General features: G+C 36.2%; 3 protein-coding genes and 1 long non-coding RNA gene across 4 annotated transcripts; 2 read left to right on the top strand and 2 right to left on the bottom strand.

The window, feature by feature from the left end:
• The first annotated feature begins 1822 nt into the window (after positions 1-1822).
• LOC110705893 (probable ethylene response sensor 2) lies at positions 1823-4013 on the top strand. Its single transcript, XM_021883812.1, has 2 exons — positions 1823-2768; positions 3906-4013. Exons 1-2 carry the CDS (start codon positions 1866-1868, stop codon positions 4011-4013), a joined length of 1011 nt encoding a protein of 336 aa, XP_021739504.1. The 5' UTR covers positions 1823-1865.
• Positions 4014-4118: 105 nt separating this feature from the next.
• Positions 4119-4847, top strand: LOC110705895. The gene is made up of 3 exons (XR_002508135.1): positions 4119-4208; positions 4295-4560; positions 4828-4847. It is a non-coding gene; the product is annotated as an uncharacterized LOC110705895 (long non-coding RNA).
• Positions 4848-7476: 2629 nt separating this feature from the next.
• On the bottom strand, positions 7477-9526 carry LOC110705894 (60S ribosomal protein L19-3-like). The gene is made up of 5 exons (XM_021883813.1): positions 9316-9526; positions 8627-8749; positions 8022-8335; positions 7849-7919; positions 7477-7743 (listed from the first exon to the last, which is right to left on the bottom strand). The coding sequence occupies exons 1-5, from the start codon at positions 9425-9427 to the stop codon at positions 7722-7724; spliced, it is 642 nt and encodes a 213-aa protein (XP_021739505.1). The 5' UTR covers positions 9428-9526; the 3' UTR covers positions 7477-7721.
• A 3009-nt stretch (positions 9527-12535) lies between these two features.
• On the bottom strand, positions 12536-14329 carry LOC110705892 (subtilisin-like protease SBT1.8). The gene has a single exon (XM_021883811.1). The coding sequence runs from the start codon at positions 14327-14329 to the stop codon at positions 12536-12538; it is 1794 nt and encodes a 597-aa protein (XP_021739503.1).
• Positions 14330-16497: the final 2168 nt, after the last annotated feature.

The raw sequence follows: 16497 nt of genomic DNA, 5'->3' as shown, positions 1-16497 counted from the left end.
ATGCATGTGTCATATATTGTTCAAGCTATAGAAACTATCATACTTCATATTTTTTTTTTTTTTTTTTTTTTTTGTAACCAATTACGGAAACTCTTGTTAACCAGAAGCGAGTGAATGTAGAAAAAGATTAATAAAGCAAGAGAGATGGAGTAAAAGGTTGGTGGGCATAAAAAAAAAAGGTAAATTAACTAAAAGAGTGAAAAGGTGTAAATATTGTGGGATAAGGGGGATGAGATGTTAAGTTGTGTGCCAAAAATAGAATCAGGTAGAAGTGGTACATCAAATGAAAATATCTCAAAAAGGAATGTGGGTGCATCAATAAAATAACAGAGTGTATTAGAATATGAAGAGCAAATTGCATACATGTGTTTTGGTCAGAAGAATTTTCTGATTAGTTATAGTGCTGTCAACTGAACATATTGGTTTAGTTCTGGTTTTTTTGATTTGATGTCCATACTGGCTCTAATTATTTTTAATCTGATGCAATCATTACAAGTTTATGTGTGTAAGGATGAACAATACATTTTGTCTTTTTAGGTTGTACTGAACTTGTAATAACTTGTGAGGGTGTTTGAGTTGGATTGTGAGATCACACTTCATAATGGCAGATAGTTTTCAACTAGTTTTATTGAAGGCAAAGTAAATTGGAGCCGAAAAATATGTCTTCTATACCAGAAACCTGATTTATGGGATAGATTTGGAAATTAATACTAGTAATCTAAGGGCCTGTTCTGTTGAGCTTAATTTCAGTTTAGCTTAGCTCCAATCAGTTCAGTTCCTAATTTCCTTTTCCCATAAACAATTTATTTCAGTTCAGTTCAGCCCAATCAATTCAGTTGTTTTCAGTAAATCGGAAAGGCTAAGGGCCTGTTCTCATTGACTGAACTGAACTGAACTGAACTGATTAGAGCTGAACTGAACTGAACTTATTAGAGCTGAACTGAAATGAATATTTTATAAGAGAAAGAAATTAGGAGCTGAACTTAACTGAAGTGAACTTATTAGAGCTGAACTGAAATGAACTGAACTTATTAGAGCTGAACTGAACTGAACTGAAAATAATCGTATCAGAACAGGCCCTAAGTCTATCTAATATGAAATTATGAACTCTATATATAGATCAACATTTCGTGTATACATGAGGGTTCTTTTTTTTGGATCTATCTGGTATCTGAACAAAGGAAGAGGTTTATTTATTTGAATGTTTTTTCTTTGGGAATTCTTATGCTATTGTTTATGGTAATATATGTTAACTGGCATTTTCAAGTTTTACTCATGCTCACACTTCTAGATAGATGTAGATGATACTTATGTGACCCAGACTTTTCATTCACGTCAAGAACTCGTGTCAAATCCTTGAGACTCAGATATGAGTTGGAGTAGGACACTTTGACACTTCATTTTGGGCTGTTGATGTTTGCATAGGGCGTTCTAAGTAAATTACATACAAACTCATCACTATTTTTTTGATATATAATCTTGTGTATCAAGCATATAACATTTTTTAAAGAAAGATTAAGGTGTTAGGAATCAAAATTGACATTAAGGTCCAACATTACTCGGGTATGGATTTTATAAAATGGCTAGTCACAGAAAGGCAGCTATCTAGCCAAGAGCTGTGGTCAATCTGGCCATACCCATTATCAATACAATTTATACGAATATATTTCAGCTTTGTTTACATACTTAGTCATCCACTGCAAAGAACAAGTGATTTGGTTTCACATATATCATTTATATATGTAATTCTATTCCTTAGTCCTTTCTTTCTGGTAATTTTTTTTTCTTCTGGATGATGTGAGTCTTGTGATACTTACGAATCCCCACTCCCACAAATTTTCAGGTTCAGTGGCCCTTTTGTAGCAATGAAGTACAGTAATTGCATTGATGAATGGTCAACTGACGACTTTATGGTGCAACTTCAGCATTTTTGTGATGCATCAACCGCATTTATGCACTTTGTTATTCCATTGGAACTTATCTATTTCATCCGAATGTATAAAGTTTTTCCTAGCAAATTGGCAATCATTTATTTTGGAACTTTCTCCATTCTCTGTGGGGTAAGTTATTTGACTGACTTGTGGAGATACTCTCGGTACTATAAGTACTCAGAAACTTCTGCTTTGGTGATAAAGATTGTGCAAGTTTGTGCTGCTGTGGCATCATGGTTGACAGTTGTGGTTATGTATTTTGTGACACCAAAATTTTTAAGAATAAGAGAAAATGTACATCTTCTCGAGAACAGGGTTGATGATCTCAGTAGAAAAAAAAGCCTTCTGCTTCGTAAAGTAGCAACAAGAAGATCCATTGTAAACCTAATAGATGTTATTCGAAGCACCGTTTATGGGTACGACATTGTTGAGTCAACTCTTGTTGGGCTGGGAAAGATTTTCGACTTGGAGGAATGTTCATTTTGGTTTCCATCGCACACTAATAAAAGCCTGCAGCTTTCTCACTCTTTGAACCACGTATATTCTGTTGGTTCTGTTGTGCCTATGAACCTTCCTTTTGTTTCCAAAATCATTAATGCTGTTGGGGCCGTGAGGATACCGTACACCTGTCCCTTGGTGAGGGCAAATAAATGCACCAAGAGAGCCATGAAGTTTGAGGCTGTGGCCATAAGAGTACCTCTTTCATTCTCTGAATCGGATGACTCACTTAATGCTTGTGTGATGAGCTATGCAGTGATGGTTCTGGTTCTCCCTCCAGATAATATCAGGAAGTTCCGTAAGTATGAACTGGAACTTCTGGGAGCTGTTGTAAAACAGGTTGGTGATTATCTATGCTTCTCTTTTGTTTTGTGCTCGTTATCTTTTACTGTGAGTAGTAAGTAAAAATTTTGCAGTAGACAGCCTAGTTTCATAAGCAGTTTGTTGGTTCCAATTCTTTCAAATATCCATTCACTGATTCTTATTATAAACCATGGTACTGCAAGTCTTCACACATGTGAGATTGTATTTGGTCATGCTTTCATAAGTTCTACTCTAAGTGGTTTATCTATCTTATATTTGGGATCTATACAGAAACATGGTATTTTTGCAAGTTTTTCAGTGGTAATTGTTCTTTTACTTTGTAGAACTAGTTTTCCCTCTTCTGCAAACCTTGTTAGGCTGAGGCATGATACACCTAATACTTAGTTCTATTAAAATGATTTTTTTAAATAATGTGTTTATTATATGGTCAATATCGTTTCTTTCAACTCGTTATGTCTTTATTATTTCCGTGCTTTGTTTCATGCACTGTCAGCATTTCAATTGCCTACCCTGTGAGAAGACTGGTGAATGGGAAGTATATTGGTAATTAGACTTCTAAAAGACTCATTAGATACTATACGTGTGTCAGTTTATGTAATGATATTTTACCAGTAATAATTTTTAAGTCTAACCACTTTTTTGGTATGGTGATTCATTGTCAAACAAAATCATTGAACCGTATCCATTACCTACTGTTACCAGTCTTACCACCCATTTGTTACTCTTTTCAAACCCTATTGTAACAAAATGGTTACATTTCGTAATCCTTAATTTGATACAAAGGGACTTAGCTATATGAAACAACTAGTATGGTAACAGCCAACAATCTTAACATCATCCTTTCCCCTCTTGTATGTTTCATTCCTTACATGTTTTTCATTTCCCGAATTTATACCAAAACATGTGCTTAAACACAGTCCAGAGTCTCTCTGCTAGCTCACTAACACAATATACAGGCAACAATATTTGACTCTTTAAGTAGTAATAGCTACCCACCCTGTCAGGCTACCACGTTCTACGTTTTTCTATCTCCATCAAACAGTTCACGTTCCAGGCATCATGGCTTGTATGCTTACTGAATTTTGATCATTCTTGTGGATCCAGAAAAGCTGAAATTTGATCATAGGATTCCAATTTCTTGTGCTGTCTCAGGTATCAGTTGCACTTGGTCATGCTTCAACTATCGAAGATTCATTTATGGCAAGGTATCATCTTAAGGAGCAACTTTCTTGTAAGGAGGTGGGTTATGGGGCATCATGAAAGCTCTCCACAATCCTGATGATTATAAGACTGAAAATTTCAATCCAATGGAAATACCTCTGTGTGATGTGTCATCTTTTCTTCAAGATAATACATCTGTCATCTTTTTCTGTGGAAACACTGTTACAAAATGAGAAAGATGGTATGCTTGTTTTGAATATTAGGGCTTTCCACCTTTCGGAGGTCATAAAGCAGGTGTTCTATTAAAGCTGTGCATTTTGGATTTCAAGTTTACTGAATATCTACACCAGTGAAATGTAATGCAATTTTTTTTGTCTCAGGTTTTTAACGTCATAAGGTTGCAGCAGAAGTGAAAAAATTATCACTCTCTCTTGTTTTAGCCCCTGATTTGCCTGTCAAAGCTTTGGGGGACATAGAAAGGCTAATGCAAGTTATTCTGATTGTAATGGGTAATGCTGTGAAATTCACTAAGGAGGGTCATATATTAGTAAAAGCATCTGTGGTAAAACCCAACCCTCGTAGAGCCTGGCGGCCTTCTAAATTCCTTTTGGTATCAAGTGACACTCATTTTTACTTGAAAGTGCAGGTATTTATTTTTACTAGTCATGGATATGTGACATGGCATGTGTTGAGTTTACGTCTTGTTTGTCTAGTCTTTTTCTTTTTAGAAGCAGCTTTTATTATAGGAAGGTACATTATTTGCAAATCTGAACTCAGTCTAGAAACTTGAAAGGTCTTTTACATATCTAACTTATTAAGTGAAGGCTGAAGGACTTGAATATTCTATGCTAATATTGTATTTTACACAAAGTTAGAACATTCTTAGTCCTATGCTAACATATTTAAGCTGCAGGTTGAAGATTCTGGTTGTGGATCGACCCAAAAGATATACCAAGCCTGTTTGATCTTCCAAACACTTCTAATCGACATTCTAGTGTCTTACATGGGCTTCCCATTTGCAAATGGTACCATCTTTAAACTTTAATTTTTCTGCCATGACTTTTTTTGGGTTTAATTAAAGCACCTTGATGAGAGTTGCTGGGAGATTACATATTTACATGTCGCCATACTCATCGTTGTCATATGCTTCGTCTGATTCAAATAATTACTTGTACAACATTTTGACTTTTGTATTCATATACAAACTTCAAAAACTTTTGTACACATCCGGTTTACACTAATATTAGTGTACATCGAGCAGTATAGAGGTAACTTTAAGCCAATTTAGGGTAACTTTTTGTCTTTTTTGGGGTAACTTTATATGTATGATTTTTTTTATAAATCGAACAAGAAAATTTTTATAAGGGTGATAAAATTACTTTCAATCACTAATAATTGAATTTTTAGTCATTTAAAATGTGATTCTTTACCAATAAAAGGTAGATTATTTTTATTTGTATTGGGTTATTTTTATACATATTAGGGTAACTTTTATTCATTTTAGGGGTAACTTTTGATCACTTTAAGAGAGATTTAAAATGGATGTACAATAATTATTGTACACCCGATTTTTTTAAAAGTTTGTGTACAAACTTATTCCAGTATACCACTCATTTTAAAAGTTATCAATTAAAATCTTGAATTAGTATGAACTCATTATAACTTATTGCTAATAGATTATAAACAATATTAGTCATTAAAGTTGTATGTTGGCAAACATGTTAGTCAAAGTGTTGCAATTTCTAAAATTGGAGGAACGACCTCTTAAACTCTTAAAATCTTTTCTAACATAAACTATTGCTATGGTTATGGATTCAGGTTAGTCGATGCCATGGGTGGTGAGATATGGGTTGAGAGTGATGTTTAGGCAAAGGTTGCACGGCTACTATCATCGTGGCACTTGGAGTGTTTGATTCAGATTGATCATGCATGATCTTGGTCAAGAAGGCTGACAAAATGCTTAGAAACAGTCATATTGGTCACGAAAGGTTTAAGAACGTGATTAAGTGCTTACAAATACTACAAATAAATGGCTGGATGGCCATTTTTACAGCTTTAAATTATTCAGTGTTCAGATTTTTATCAAACCACATTATTTGTGGAATATTATTATAAATAAATGATTGAAACTCATCAATCCTTGGATTTTGTTTTTCTTGATTTATTTTTTTATTTTTAATAACCACAATGTTTTTAAAGGTTTGAATGTGAGAAACTACTATCAAGGCAGCAATAAATGATCAAAATTTGGAAAGATGAAAACAAACAACAGATGATGAATTTTTGATGACGCCTTGCCTAATAAAAACGAGTTTAATCCACGTAAATTTAGCTGCAACTTTTTTCATACTTTTCTAAATTAATAAAAAAATAATCATCTACTCCGTACCACCTTGATTCTTTTGGCATTATATTCAAATACATTCCATTTACCCTACATTTTTCCCACTTACCTCTACAACTCACCCTTGGAAACTCCTCTTTAACCAACTAACTACAGCCATCACTTTGATCGTGTTTTGATTGTTTCATTTCACCACACATGGCCATACCAACAACACCGCCTTTTTCAATCCACCATAGGCACGGCCTCCACCCATTTGACCTCTTGAAATCACCCTCCCAACACTTATCCCAACATTTTTTGCTATAAGCCCATCCACCCAAGGAAAGGAGTGTTATTGTCCTTGATGGTGTTGGTGCAAGTGAAAAAACGCCCTTCTTCTAAATTTCCCTAGTCTCCTTCCTCACTACCACACGTCCTCTACTACAACTATCGTCCGTCTCTGCAACCACCACTGTTACCATCTATCATACATCCAGCAAGATGCTACATCATCGACATCAAAATCCACCACCACCAACACTCGTCATCACATCCAAAACCATTGCGATAAGGCTTACATGGTCAAATTCATCCATAACGGCTCCACAGTTACCACTTGGAGATCGGGTAATTATGGGTTTTTGATGTGACATCTTACCGCCTACAATGATGGTAATTGGGTTGAGATAATGAAGCTAATCGTTACGAGATCTATTAAGGTTATGATGACTGGAGTGGTGACTAACAACTAGAAGTGTTGGCTTGTACATCTGGTAGCAGCCCCGGTTGTCAAGGTTTACGGCAAGGATGAACACCATGGCGGTAGTCAATATTGGTTCAAGGGTTTAGAGACCAGAGTAGGGTAAACACCATGGCAGTAGTCTATGACTTTTTAGTTACATTTGTCTTTCTGAATTACCACCACCAAACATCCCCTATTACTTTACATCACTTTTAATAATTTCAGAAATTATTGTAAACATCACTTTTAATAATTTCAGAAATTATTGTAATATGCCTTCTCAGTAAAAAAACAGATGTAAATATTATAGAAGACCTACTCTAAAGTTAAAATTCTACAACTACACAGCAAGCCATAATCATAGATCTGCAGTTTACTTTCATCACAGGATTTAGCTTTGACAAAAGTATTGCTTGTATAGTCGCACTATATTTTGCATAGGGTATAGTTACAGCCATATGGATTTCCCTGAGATTTACCAGTTACTACGTATATAGCAATAGAAACGACGCTCCAAATCATATACCCTGAACAGCTGATAACATGAAACCAATTTAAGATGTGAAAAGAAAGTAATACATTTCAACCTGAGTATCAGGATTATCAAGCAACTCTATCTCAGTCATAACATAACAAGATCCACAAAACATATTAGCTGCAAAAAAAGATACTATGCTAACAAAATAACAAGGTCCACAGACCACCCTAAGTTTCCTCATCAGGTCTTGAAACTATCACTTCACTTCTTTGCTTTCTTGGCCCTGTAAAACATTAGGTCTCGAGTTAGATAATCTAACATAAATTGGAAACAAATTGTTAGTACAATTACAGAAACTCTTGAAAACATATTGCAACAATCAACTTACTGTGTTGGCTTAGGAGCAGCTGCTGGAGCGGCAGCAGCTTCAGGTTGTTTGGGTGCTTCAGCATTTGGTCCCTGAAAAAACGAACACCATAAATTATAAACTAGCAAGAAATCTCAAATAAGTTGCATAAAATTCTTATCAGATATAAGAGTGTATTTTGCATATGAATTTACCAGAGCCAAACGCTCCTCTCTTCGGGCCAACTTCCTCTCCCTGCTAGCCTTGTTCTTGGCACGCTTAGCCTCAAATTGGTCAGACAAGGTCTTGTCTCTTGCCTTCTCAGCCTTGGTCTTGTGGATGCTTTCCATCAATACACGCTTGTTTTTGAACACATTACCCTTCACCTTCATGTACATGTCATGGTACATGTGCTTGTCAATTTTCTTTGACTCTCGGTACTTACGGAGCAACCTCCTGAGAACTCTCAACCTCCTCATCCACAAAATCTTGGTTGGAAGCCTTGCCTCCCTGGTACCCTTACGCTTACCTAAAATGAACCAAAATCACGCTTAACATCACATAGTTAAATAGTATCATCACCTTTAGCTCAATTATCAACTAAATGGTTCTCATTCTTTCAAATGCCAACAGGGCAGACACACTTGACCGATAAGATCACAAGATATGTCGAATGCTTCTCAAGTGATCACGGTTTCACTTCTGATTCCTGTAACTAATCTACTTATTGAGAGGAACTTTAATACTCATTATACACACCAACAAACTTTAACAGCAGAAAATTTGACAAAAACACTATCCAGGTTGATGATATGCATACCGTGTCCTGAGTGACGACCCTTCCTCTTTGCCTCCATCATACGACGAGCACGAGACCTTGAATGAATCTTGGTAGGCTTCCTGATAATGAAACCATCCTTAACCAACTTTCTGATGTTTTGACCTGAACAAATCAATCAAACATAAATACCTATTCAGCCACATCTAACAACAAACAAAACCATATAAAAAAATCAAACAGCAAAAAATCTTCAATTGCATAATAAAAGCCATATCAATGCCAATTAATTTCGCAAAATAATTACTAGCATAGAGCAGTATAAATTGCATAATAAGACATATATAACTTCAATTGATAAAACTAGATACCTCCTTCAAACTAAAAACCAATTTACGCAGAAAATTCGTCATTTGCAAAGCTCATATGTTCAAATTTCAAGTTCTAGATTAGAAACTGTAACAATTAAGCACTAACAAAATCGATCAATAAATTTAATAAAGTAATTATAATCTCATCATAAAACTTCCTACAATTCGATCGAAGATACATCAAAAGATCACCATTTTCCAGAAAAAATCACATAAAAAGCGCTAAATATAACCATTGCAACAATTTCTAGGGTTCTAATTCAGATAATCATCAAAAAATTACAAAATCTAACAATCGATTGAAAAGAAAAAAACGAAAAGCAATCGAAATCAAAGGATAAAGAGAGAGAAGGAACGTACGAGAGTTAGCCATGGAAATTTCATTGCCTTCATTAGGATCAAGCCAAACCTTGCCACGACCGCACTTGAGGATATCAGCGGCGAGCCGCTTTTGAAGCTTCAAAGACACCATTGTTGTTGCTGCGAGTTTCTCTCTCCTCTCACTCTCTCTGTGGTGGGAGCTGCTAGAAGATGGGAAATGGAGGAAGTGGAGGCTTAAATATCACCAGTTTTTAGAGCTAGGGTTTGGGGATTAGGGGTTTACCCATTTTCTTTATTTATTGGGTTTTTGGGTTGGGCTTTTTTTTATGGCTTTGTTTAAATATTGATTGGATTGATTCGTTCAGTTTTTTTTCATTAGAGGTCCTATGGTTTCTAAAATATGGGGTCCAATTCTTGTAATATCTACCTCATGTATTTAGGGTCAACTTTTATCTCTACTAGGGGAGCCTAAGCATAATCGATGTTTATGGTCGAGTTGTAATAGCTTGTCATAACACACTAAACTTATTGGGTAGGCTTTTGAACGCATATACATGAAATAAATTGTTTGATAATCATACCCTTGCATAGGTACAAAAATGTAACACTTGAAAATATATAAACACTATTCACTTTTTAGTTGTAAGTTTTTTATGGTGTAATATGACTTTTGTTGTGAGTTATAAAATACAATTATATATCATCCGTCACTTTTAGTTGCAACACTTGAAAATATATGCATTTTTCATTTTTTTTAATAATTGATCTTTATTTTTATTGACTTTTTTTGTTGCACAAAATAGTCATGTGGGATCGTATTAGATTCAACATTTCGATTTATATATGTGTTTTCAATATTTAATCTTTAGATTATTTATATGTCTATAATTAGAGATACAAGAGATTGAAATTATGTATTGACAAGCGTGAAAGTTAAAATGTTACAACTAAAAATTTAACGAAAAAACATTCAAAAGAAAAATGTCTAATTAGATGATTAGGTAATTAAATTCAGTGGGTTTGTGTGTGTGTGTGTGTTTGTTTGTTTTAAAGAAAATAGTAACAAAGTGGGTTATATCCGGACTATTTCCCCACCCTTTGAAGAGGATTATTTTCACATTAAATAGTTTTGCCATTAAATTCAACAATTTTCTCCTCCTCCTTCTCCTTTTCCTCTTCCTCTTCTTCATGTGGCTTAACTCGGTAGGTGCTTTAATGGAGGCTCATTTGCTTTAATGAAGGAGAGAAAGAGAGTAGGGAAGTACATTGAGGAAGGAGAGAGAAAGGGGGTTTAAAAGAGAGGAAAATGTTGAAAGTTGGAAGGGAAGAAAGACTAAAGAAACATAGAGAAATAAATACGGAAGCATAAGAGTTAATATGACATAAAAGGTATATGGGTAAATAAGCAATTTTAAGGGTAAAAAAGTCATCACACTATTCATAAGAGTTCTTTTGTACTTTTTTATGAGATTTGGGTTCTTAACAAATGGTCTCTCTAGTCCTCTACCCTTTTTAAAAAGTACAATTTGACCGGCATAAAGTTTTAGGTGGGTGAGTTAAATAGAAAAGTAGAAATAGGAACCACGAGCCTGTTCTGATTTACTGAATTGAGCTTAACTTAATTGAACTGAACTGGGCCGAGCTGAACTGAACTGAACTGGGCTGGACTGAATATTTTATGAGAGAAGGAAATTAGGAACTGAATTGAACTGAAAATAAGCTGAAGAGAACAGGTCCCACGTAATGAGATGGATACCATTAAAAAAAAATTAAAACAAGATGTTCAAAAAAGAAGTGATGAAGGACTTAAAACACCATGACAACATTCCCCTATACTAGTTGCCTAGTGCAGCTTCCCCCCTCCCAACAGTTAAATATACTAGACAATTTTTTTTTTCAAAAAAAAAAAACAAATAATACAATTAGCTAGTCAAGAGATATACAAAGTATAATGAACAAGTTAATAAAATCTACAATCTACTCTAAGGCAATTAGTTTATAATAACTATTTATTCGATAATTACAAAACAACTATTAAAATCAGATATTCAAAACATCTAATAATGCAACTAGTTTGTAAAATCGGCTAATACTAGGGGTGAGCATAACAGGATACCCTGAAAAATTCCAGGAACCGGAACCGGAACCTGTTGCAACAGGTTCCTCAAAATGAGAACCGGAACCGGAACCTGTTGAACAGGTTCCTGGAAATTGGGAACCGGACCGGTTCCGATTCAGGGTACCCTGTATTAATATATATATTTTTATAATTGTAATTTTGATATTTATTATTTAAAAATTAGTAAGAATTAGTGTATAATTTGAAATTAAGTGATACTTTTATCAGGTACAGGGTACCCTACAGGTTCCAATTCCAAAAAATTGAGAACCGGAACCTATTACAACAGGTTCTCCAGTTTGCTACCCGGAACCGGAACCTCTTGTACAGGTTATGGTTCTGAAACCTGCGGTTCCTAACAGATTTCGGTTCCGATTCAAGATACCTGATTTTTTGCTCACCCCTAGCTAATACAACCCGCAACACTTAATATAACGAGTTATTTACTAATTACAAAATAGGGTATTTGAGATATGATCATATGTGGTCAATGAGGGTACGTAGGATAATGACGGGAGACTGGTAAGTGAAGTAAGTGTAAAACAAATATATTTTTTTACCCGATACGAGTTGGGAATATGATTAGGATCAAAGTAAATTAAAGTAAATATACTCCAACCCTCTCCTATCTTACTTTTTCATTAATATGTAAGTGTGTTTTTGTATTTTTATTTCTTACGAAGTAAATATTTTCTGACATCACAACCATGTCAAAGATCAAAATTTAAAAGAATAATGAAAAGGAAGCAGGTCAACTTTGTTTAATTATCGAATTGGGCATGGTTAATTATTAATACTAATTGTTAAGTATCAATGCAAAGTCAAATTGATTTTAGGCAAATTCAGTATCAGTCACTCAAGTCTAGTTAATTTTTAATTATTGCTTTGCATCATTTTAAAGTTTATAATGAGTCATAAATTTCAAGTCAAAGCTAATCAGATTTCAGGTGAATTAATTTTATCAAATTAACTTTCAAATAATTCTCTGCATTTTCTCTCAAAACCAACAATTAGTGGATCAGAGTACTCGGTTAGTCCATCATAATTAAACTAATAATATCAATAATATATTCCATATGTAATACTTATACAAACTTAATACATAATTATTTTTGATAAACTACAAACATTATACTATATTCATACCATAATCAAAGGTATGGTTACACTACGTTTGCCATCAGTCCAAGTGACTGAACTAGAAGTTTGTTCATTTAGCGTGATTCCTTGATCTTTCACTGCCGAAATTGTAACAGAAAAACTTTGCTTATCCCAAATCTTCTTGAAACTTAATTCAGGAGGATTAACAGTCACATTAAATCCTGCAGGACTCGAAACTTTCGCGGTATACGTTGATGCAGTAGCGTTCACACTTGTTAAAGTCCTGTTAAACACTTTACCTTCAACATCAGATGGCACAACCAAGGCAGGGTAGTTCAAGTCCCACTCCTTAACCATCGATTTTTCATCGCAGATAATTGATTTTTTCACAATGATCTTCATTTCAGTCGCATTGTACCCTGAAGCACATAGATTTTGAATGAAATCATCCTCACTGATATCATACACTAGCCCGGGATCATTCGCCTTTTCGGGGTTCACATGTCCTGCACCAGTAGCCCAATAAGAAGACGCCTGATCTTGATTTTGAGCCATCTTGCTCATCTCATGGTAACCAATATACGCCGTGGTCATCAAGGCGGACTTGATCATAGCCGGGTTCCAATCAGGGTGAGCACTCTTGAGCAAGGCGGCTAAACCCGAGACATGAGGGCAAGACATAGACGTGCCTGACGCGATATTATACTGAGTAACCCTTTGGTCCTCTTCCAACCTAGAAGGCGGTACGCCTTCAGGCCAGGCAGCCAGTATATCAACCCCTGGCGCGATCACGTCAGGCTTTAGTACATACTTAGACACATTATTTGGTCCTCGAGACGAAAACGAGGCAACCACCGGAGCCGGTTTTTCGCCTATTTGTGTCCCTCGACACACAATGGTCCCTTCTTTCACCTTCTTCTTACTGATATCATCCAAAAGTTTTGTAGTTGCTCCAATAGGTATGGTTAATCCGGGTATCGTATACGGGTCGCTTTTTTGTGTATCGTTTTCGCCTAATGTAGGATCATTTAGAGCTACAATAACTCCCACTCCACCAGCTTTACCCACAACCACCCCTTTCTCAACTTTGTTGATTAGCCCTGGTGAGCAAATTACGATTTTACCCTTTACGTCAACACTGTCTAATGACCCCGGCATACATTGTTCCATAGAATAATCAGATGTAAAATGTACCAAAGGGTATGTTTTATTCTTTGGTAGTGGATCCCCTGTGTAGAGAGAGCTGCCTGAAAGAACATCACCATTGTCAAGGATGACATCAGCAGGGAATGTTCTATCGATGGTGCTAGCCCCGACGGAGATGTACCACGGGGCGGAAGCCGAAATTTGTCCAGGTAAAGGTCCACTATTTCCAGCTGCAACTGAGACAAACACCCCCTTTTGAAATGCACCAAATGCGCCTATTGCAATAGGGTCTGTGGTGTAATCACGTGACGCGACGGGGCCTAAGGAGAGGGAGATGACATCCACGTCGTCCTCCACGGCTTTATCCATGGCAGCTAGTACGTCCGACCCAGTGCACCCGAACGTCCAACACGTCTTGTAGATGGATAGCCTTGCCATGGGAGCTATCCCCGTGGCTTGGCCTTCTGCGTACCCAATGAAGGAGACATTTTTGGAACTCGTACGGCCTGCAATTGTGGAGGCCGTATGAGTCCCATGCCCAAAATCGTCTCGAGCTGATAAAGGATCGCCTTTACGTGCTGCACTATTGAAATATCGTACGCCAACAAGTTTTTTGTTACATAGGGAAGATGGGAAGTCCACCCCTCCATCACATACACCCTTGAAGCGATCTGGTACCTTGTCCATCCCTTTGTCGTCAAAGCTCGGGTGCTCGGGCTTGATACCCGTGTCAATGACTCCAACCACGACGTTAGACCCCAAGTTGGAGTCCTTTAGCAACCCTAGCGGGTATGGTACGAGTCAAGGCCAAGGAAGTGAGGTGATCTTGTTATTTGAGGTTGGTAGACTATGTCTGGAATGATAGAAATGACTTCAACTTGAGCTCTTAATGAGTCGGCATGCTCGGCCCTAAGCCGGGCCGAGAAGCCATGGAAAACGGTGTTGTAAACATGAAGCAAGGAATCACTGGGATTAGAATTGATTCTACTAAGAATGGACTTGTACCAATCCTCAACATTGGAAAATGTATTGGGTTTTAAGTTGTTTTGGATACTAATAATGTAAATTTGTTTATCTTGGTTACTACTATGAAGATTATGGTTTTGTACTGCCGAGGTGTAACGTAAGGAAAGAAAGAGTGTAAGAAAGATAATTGAAAAAATGTGAGACATTGTAAAATTTTGGGTTTGAGAGGATAAGATCATATGTGATGTTTTCATGCATTTATATACTACTACGAAGAGTTTAAGAAAATTAATCAACGTCAATAGAATTAATTTAAAGTTAATTAAAATTAGAGTGTGTAATGACTCCACCACATTTCCGCATGAGAATATGGGAGGATTTTACAAGCTAGTTACATAAAAGGAAATCCTTGCTTGATTAAAAAAGGCAATTATTGTTCCATTGATATTTGAAGGTAGATGAATAATGTGAATATTTTATACATTATGATCATATTTGAATAGAATTAATGGGTTGATGCGCAAAATGTATTATCAATTGGTTTTACTGGGTATCGTGTCATGGGATAGTAGTTTGTGAGTGCAAATAATGGCTCAATTTACTTAAATTGTGGAATTGAGACAAATAGTTGCACAATGATCAGATGGCATCATTACATAAATGTTGAATGGAGTTTGTTGTAGTTGTTAATTTTGTGGAATGACAAACAGCACTCTTACCATGTTTGTTGCACGAAGAACTAGTATCTTAAGATTCTTTACCACCTTCTTCTTCACGTTTCTCCACTAGTGACTAGTCCACTTCCCCTGCTATGCTTTCTCTATTGCAATTGTTTACTTGAGAAAGTAACTACGAAGTATTTTTTTATTTTATTTTTTTAAACAATAAAATACGGGAGAGGGCCTCCCCACCTTATTATATGAATAGGGGGCTGTGAGGAGTCGAACCCCCATCAAGAATCATCTCTCCATCTCCTCACTCCTCAACTACGAAGTATATAGAAGTAGCTGCAAAGCTACATCAACAATCAATGTGAAAAAAAAAAAAAACTTTATACGAGTAATTACAATGGATTATTTAAAAGACTCGTAAAAAAATTACTAGTTTTGTTGGTGTGGATGATGTATTAGGGAAGGAACCTACATTATCACACATGTTAAGTAGGTTTGTAAACAAGTTTTCATCATATTAGATCGACCGGGAAAAAAAAGTTTGATAGAATCAAAATAAATTAAAGGTGAATAATCTTTCACAATGAGAAGTTAGGGCAATCCGGCAATGCGATACTTTCGAACAAATTAGTATAATATGTTAGACTTGTATATATAATTGATTCATATATGTAGGTTCACCTGCATTTGACTGATCCTAATAAATATTATTGTCAAAACTATAGTTGGATATGGGCCAAAGGCCCAAAGCAGCATAAGGGTCAGTCATACATGCCATGAAAATGGTCTAATTGGGGCACAAGCTAGCTAGCTTAGCAAGGCATGAGGAGCACTTCAGTGAGCCATATCATGAACCTTACATGTACATAATCTTTAGGGGCCGTTTGGTTCGCAAAGGGAAAAGATAATGATTAAAAGAAAGGGAAATAGTGGGAATGGAAAGCAATTCCCTCATTTATTATAGGTTTTTTGTTTACTTCAAAAGAATGGAATGAAATTTGAAAATAATTGCACAGCCAACAAGGGCAACAACCAACTCCGATCCCACCTCCGACCCCCTGCGGTGCAGAGCTCGCCCACGGCCCCACCCCCCTTCATTGGCCCCCAACCTCTCTTCCGGCGACGCTACTCCCCTTTCCCTGCAACACCGCCACCCCTCCCTCATCTACCGCCAGTCCGCCACACCAACTCCATGGGTAAAGGTGGATTTCATCCCTC

Source organism: Chenopodium quinoa, unplaced genomic scaffold, assembly GCF_001683475.1.
Source record: "Chenopodium quinoa cultivar QQ74 unplaced genomic scaffold, ASM168347v1, whole genome shotgun sequence".
NCBI lineage: Eukaryota > Viridiplantae > Streptophyta > Magnoliopsida > Caryophyllales > Amaranthaceae > Chenopodium > Chenopodium quinoa.
This window is presented reverse-complemented; position numbering and strand designations above follow the sequence as displayed.

What these genes read in the sequence shown, in the direction of transcription:
- LOC110705892 (XM_021883811.1), bottom strand. Translation starts at nt 14,329, where the DNA reads ATGGACAAGGTACCAGATCGCTTCAAGGGTGTATGTGATGGAGGGGTG.
- LOC110705893 (XM_021883812.1), top strand. Translation starts at nt 1,866, where the DNA reads ATGAAGTACAGTAATTGCATTGATGAATGGTCAACTGACGACTTTATG. An exon ending in TGGGAGCTGTTGTAAAACAG is followed by an intron (nt 2,769 to 3,905) that starts GTTGGTGATTAT and finishes GTGCTGTCTCAG; the next exon opens with GTATCAGTTGCACTTGGTCA.
- LOC110705894 (XM_021883813.1), bottom strand. Translation starts at nt 9,427, where the DNA reads ATGGTGTCTTTGAAGCTTCAAAAGCGGCTCGCCGCTGATATCCTCAAG. An exon ending in AATTTCCATGGCTAACTCTC is followed by an intron (nt 8,750 to 9,315) that starts GTACGTTCCTTC and finishes TGATTTGTTCAG; the next exon opens with GTCAAAACATCAGAAAGTTG. An exon ending in GAGAGGAGCGTTTGGCTCTG is followed by an intron (nt 7,920 to 8,021) that starts GTAAATTCATAT and finishes TCGTTTTTTCAG; the next exon opens with GGACCAAATGCTGAAGCACC.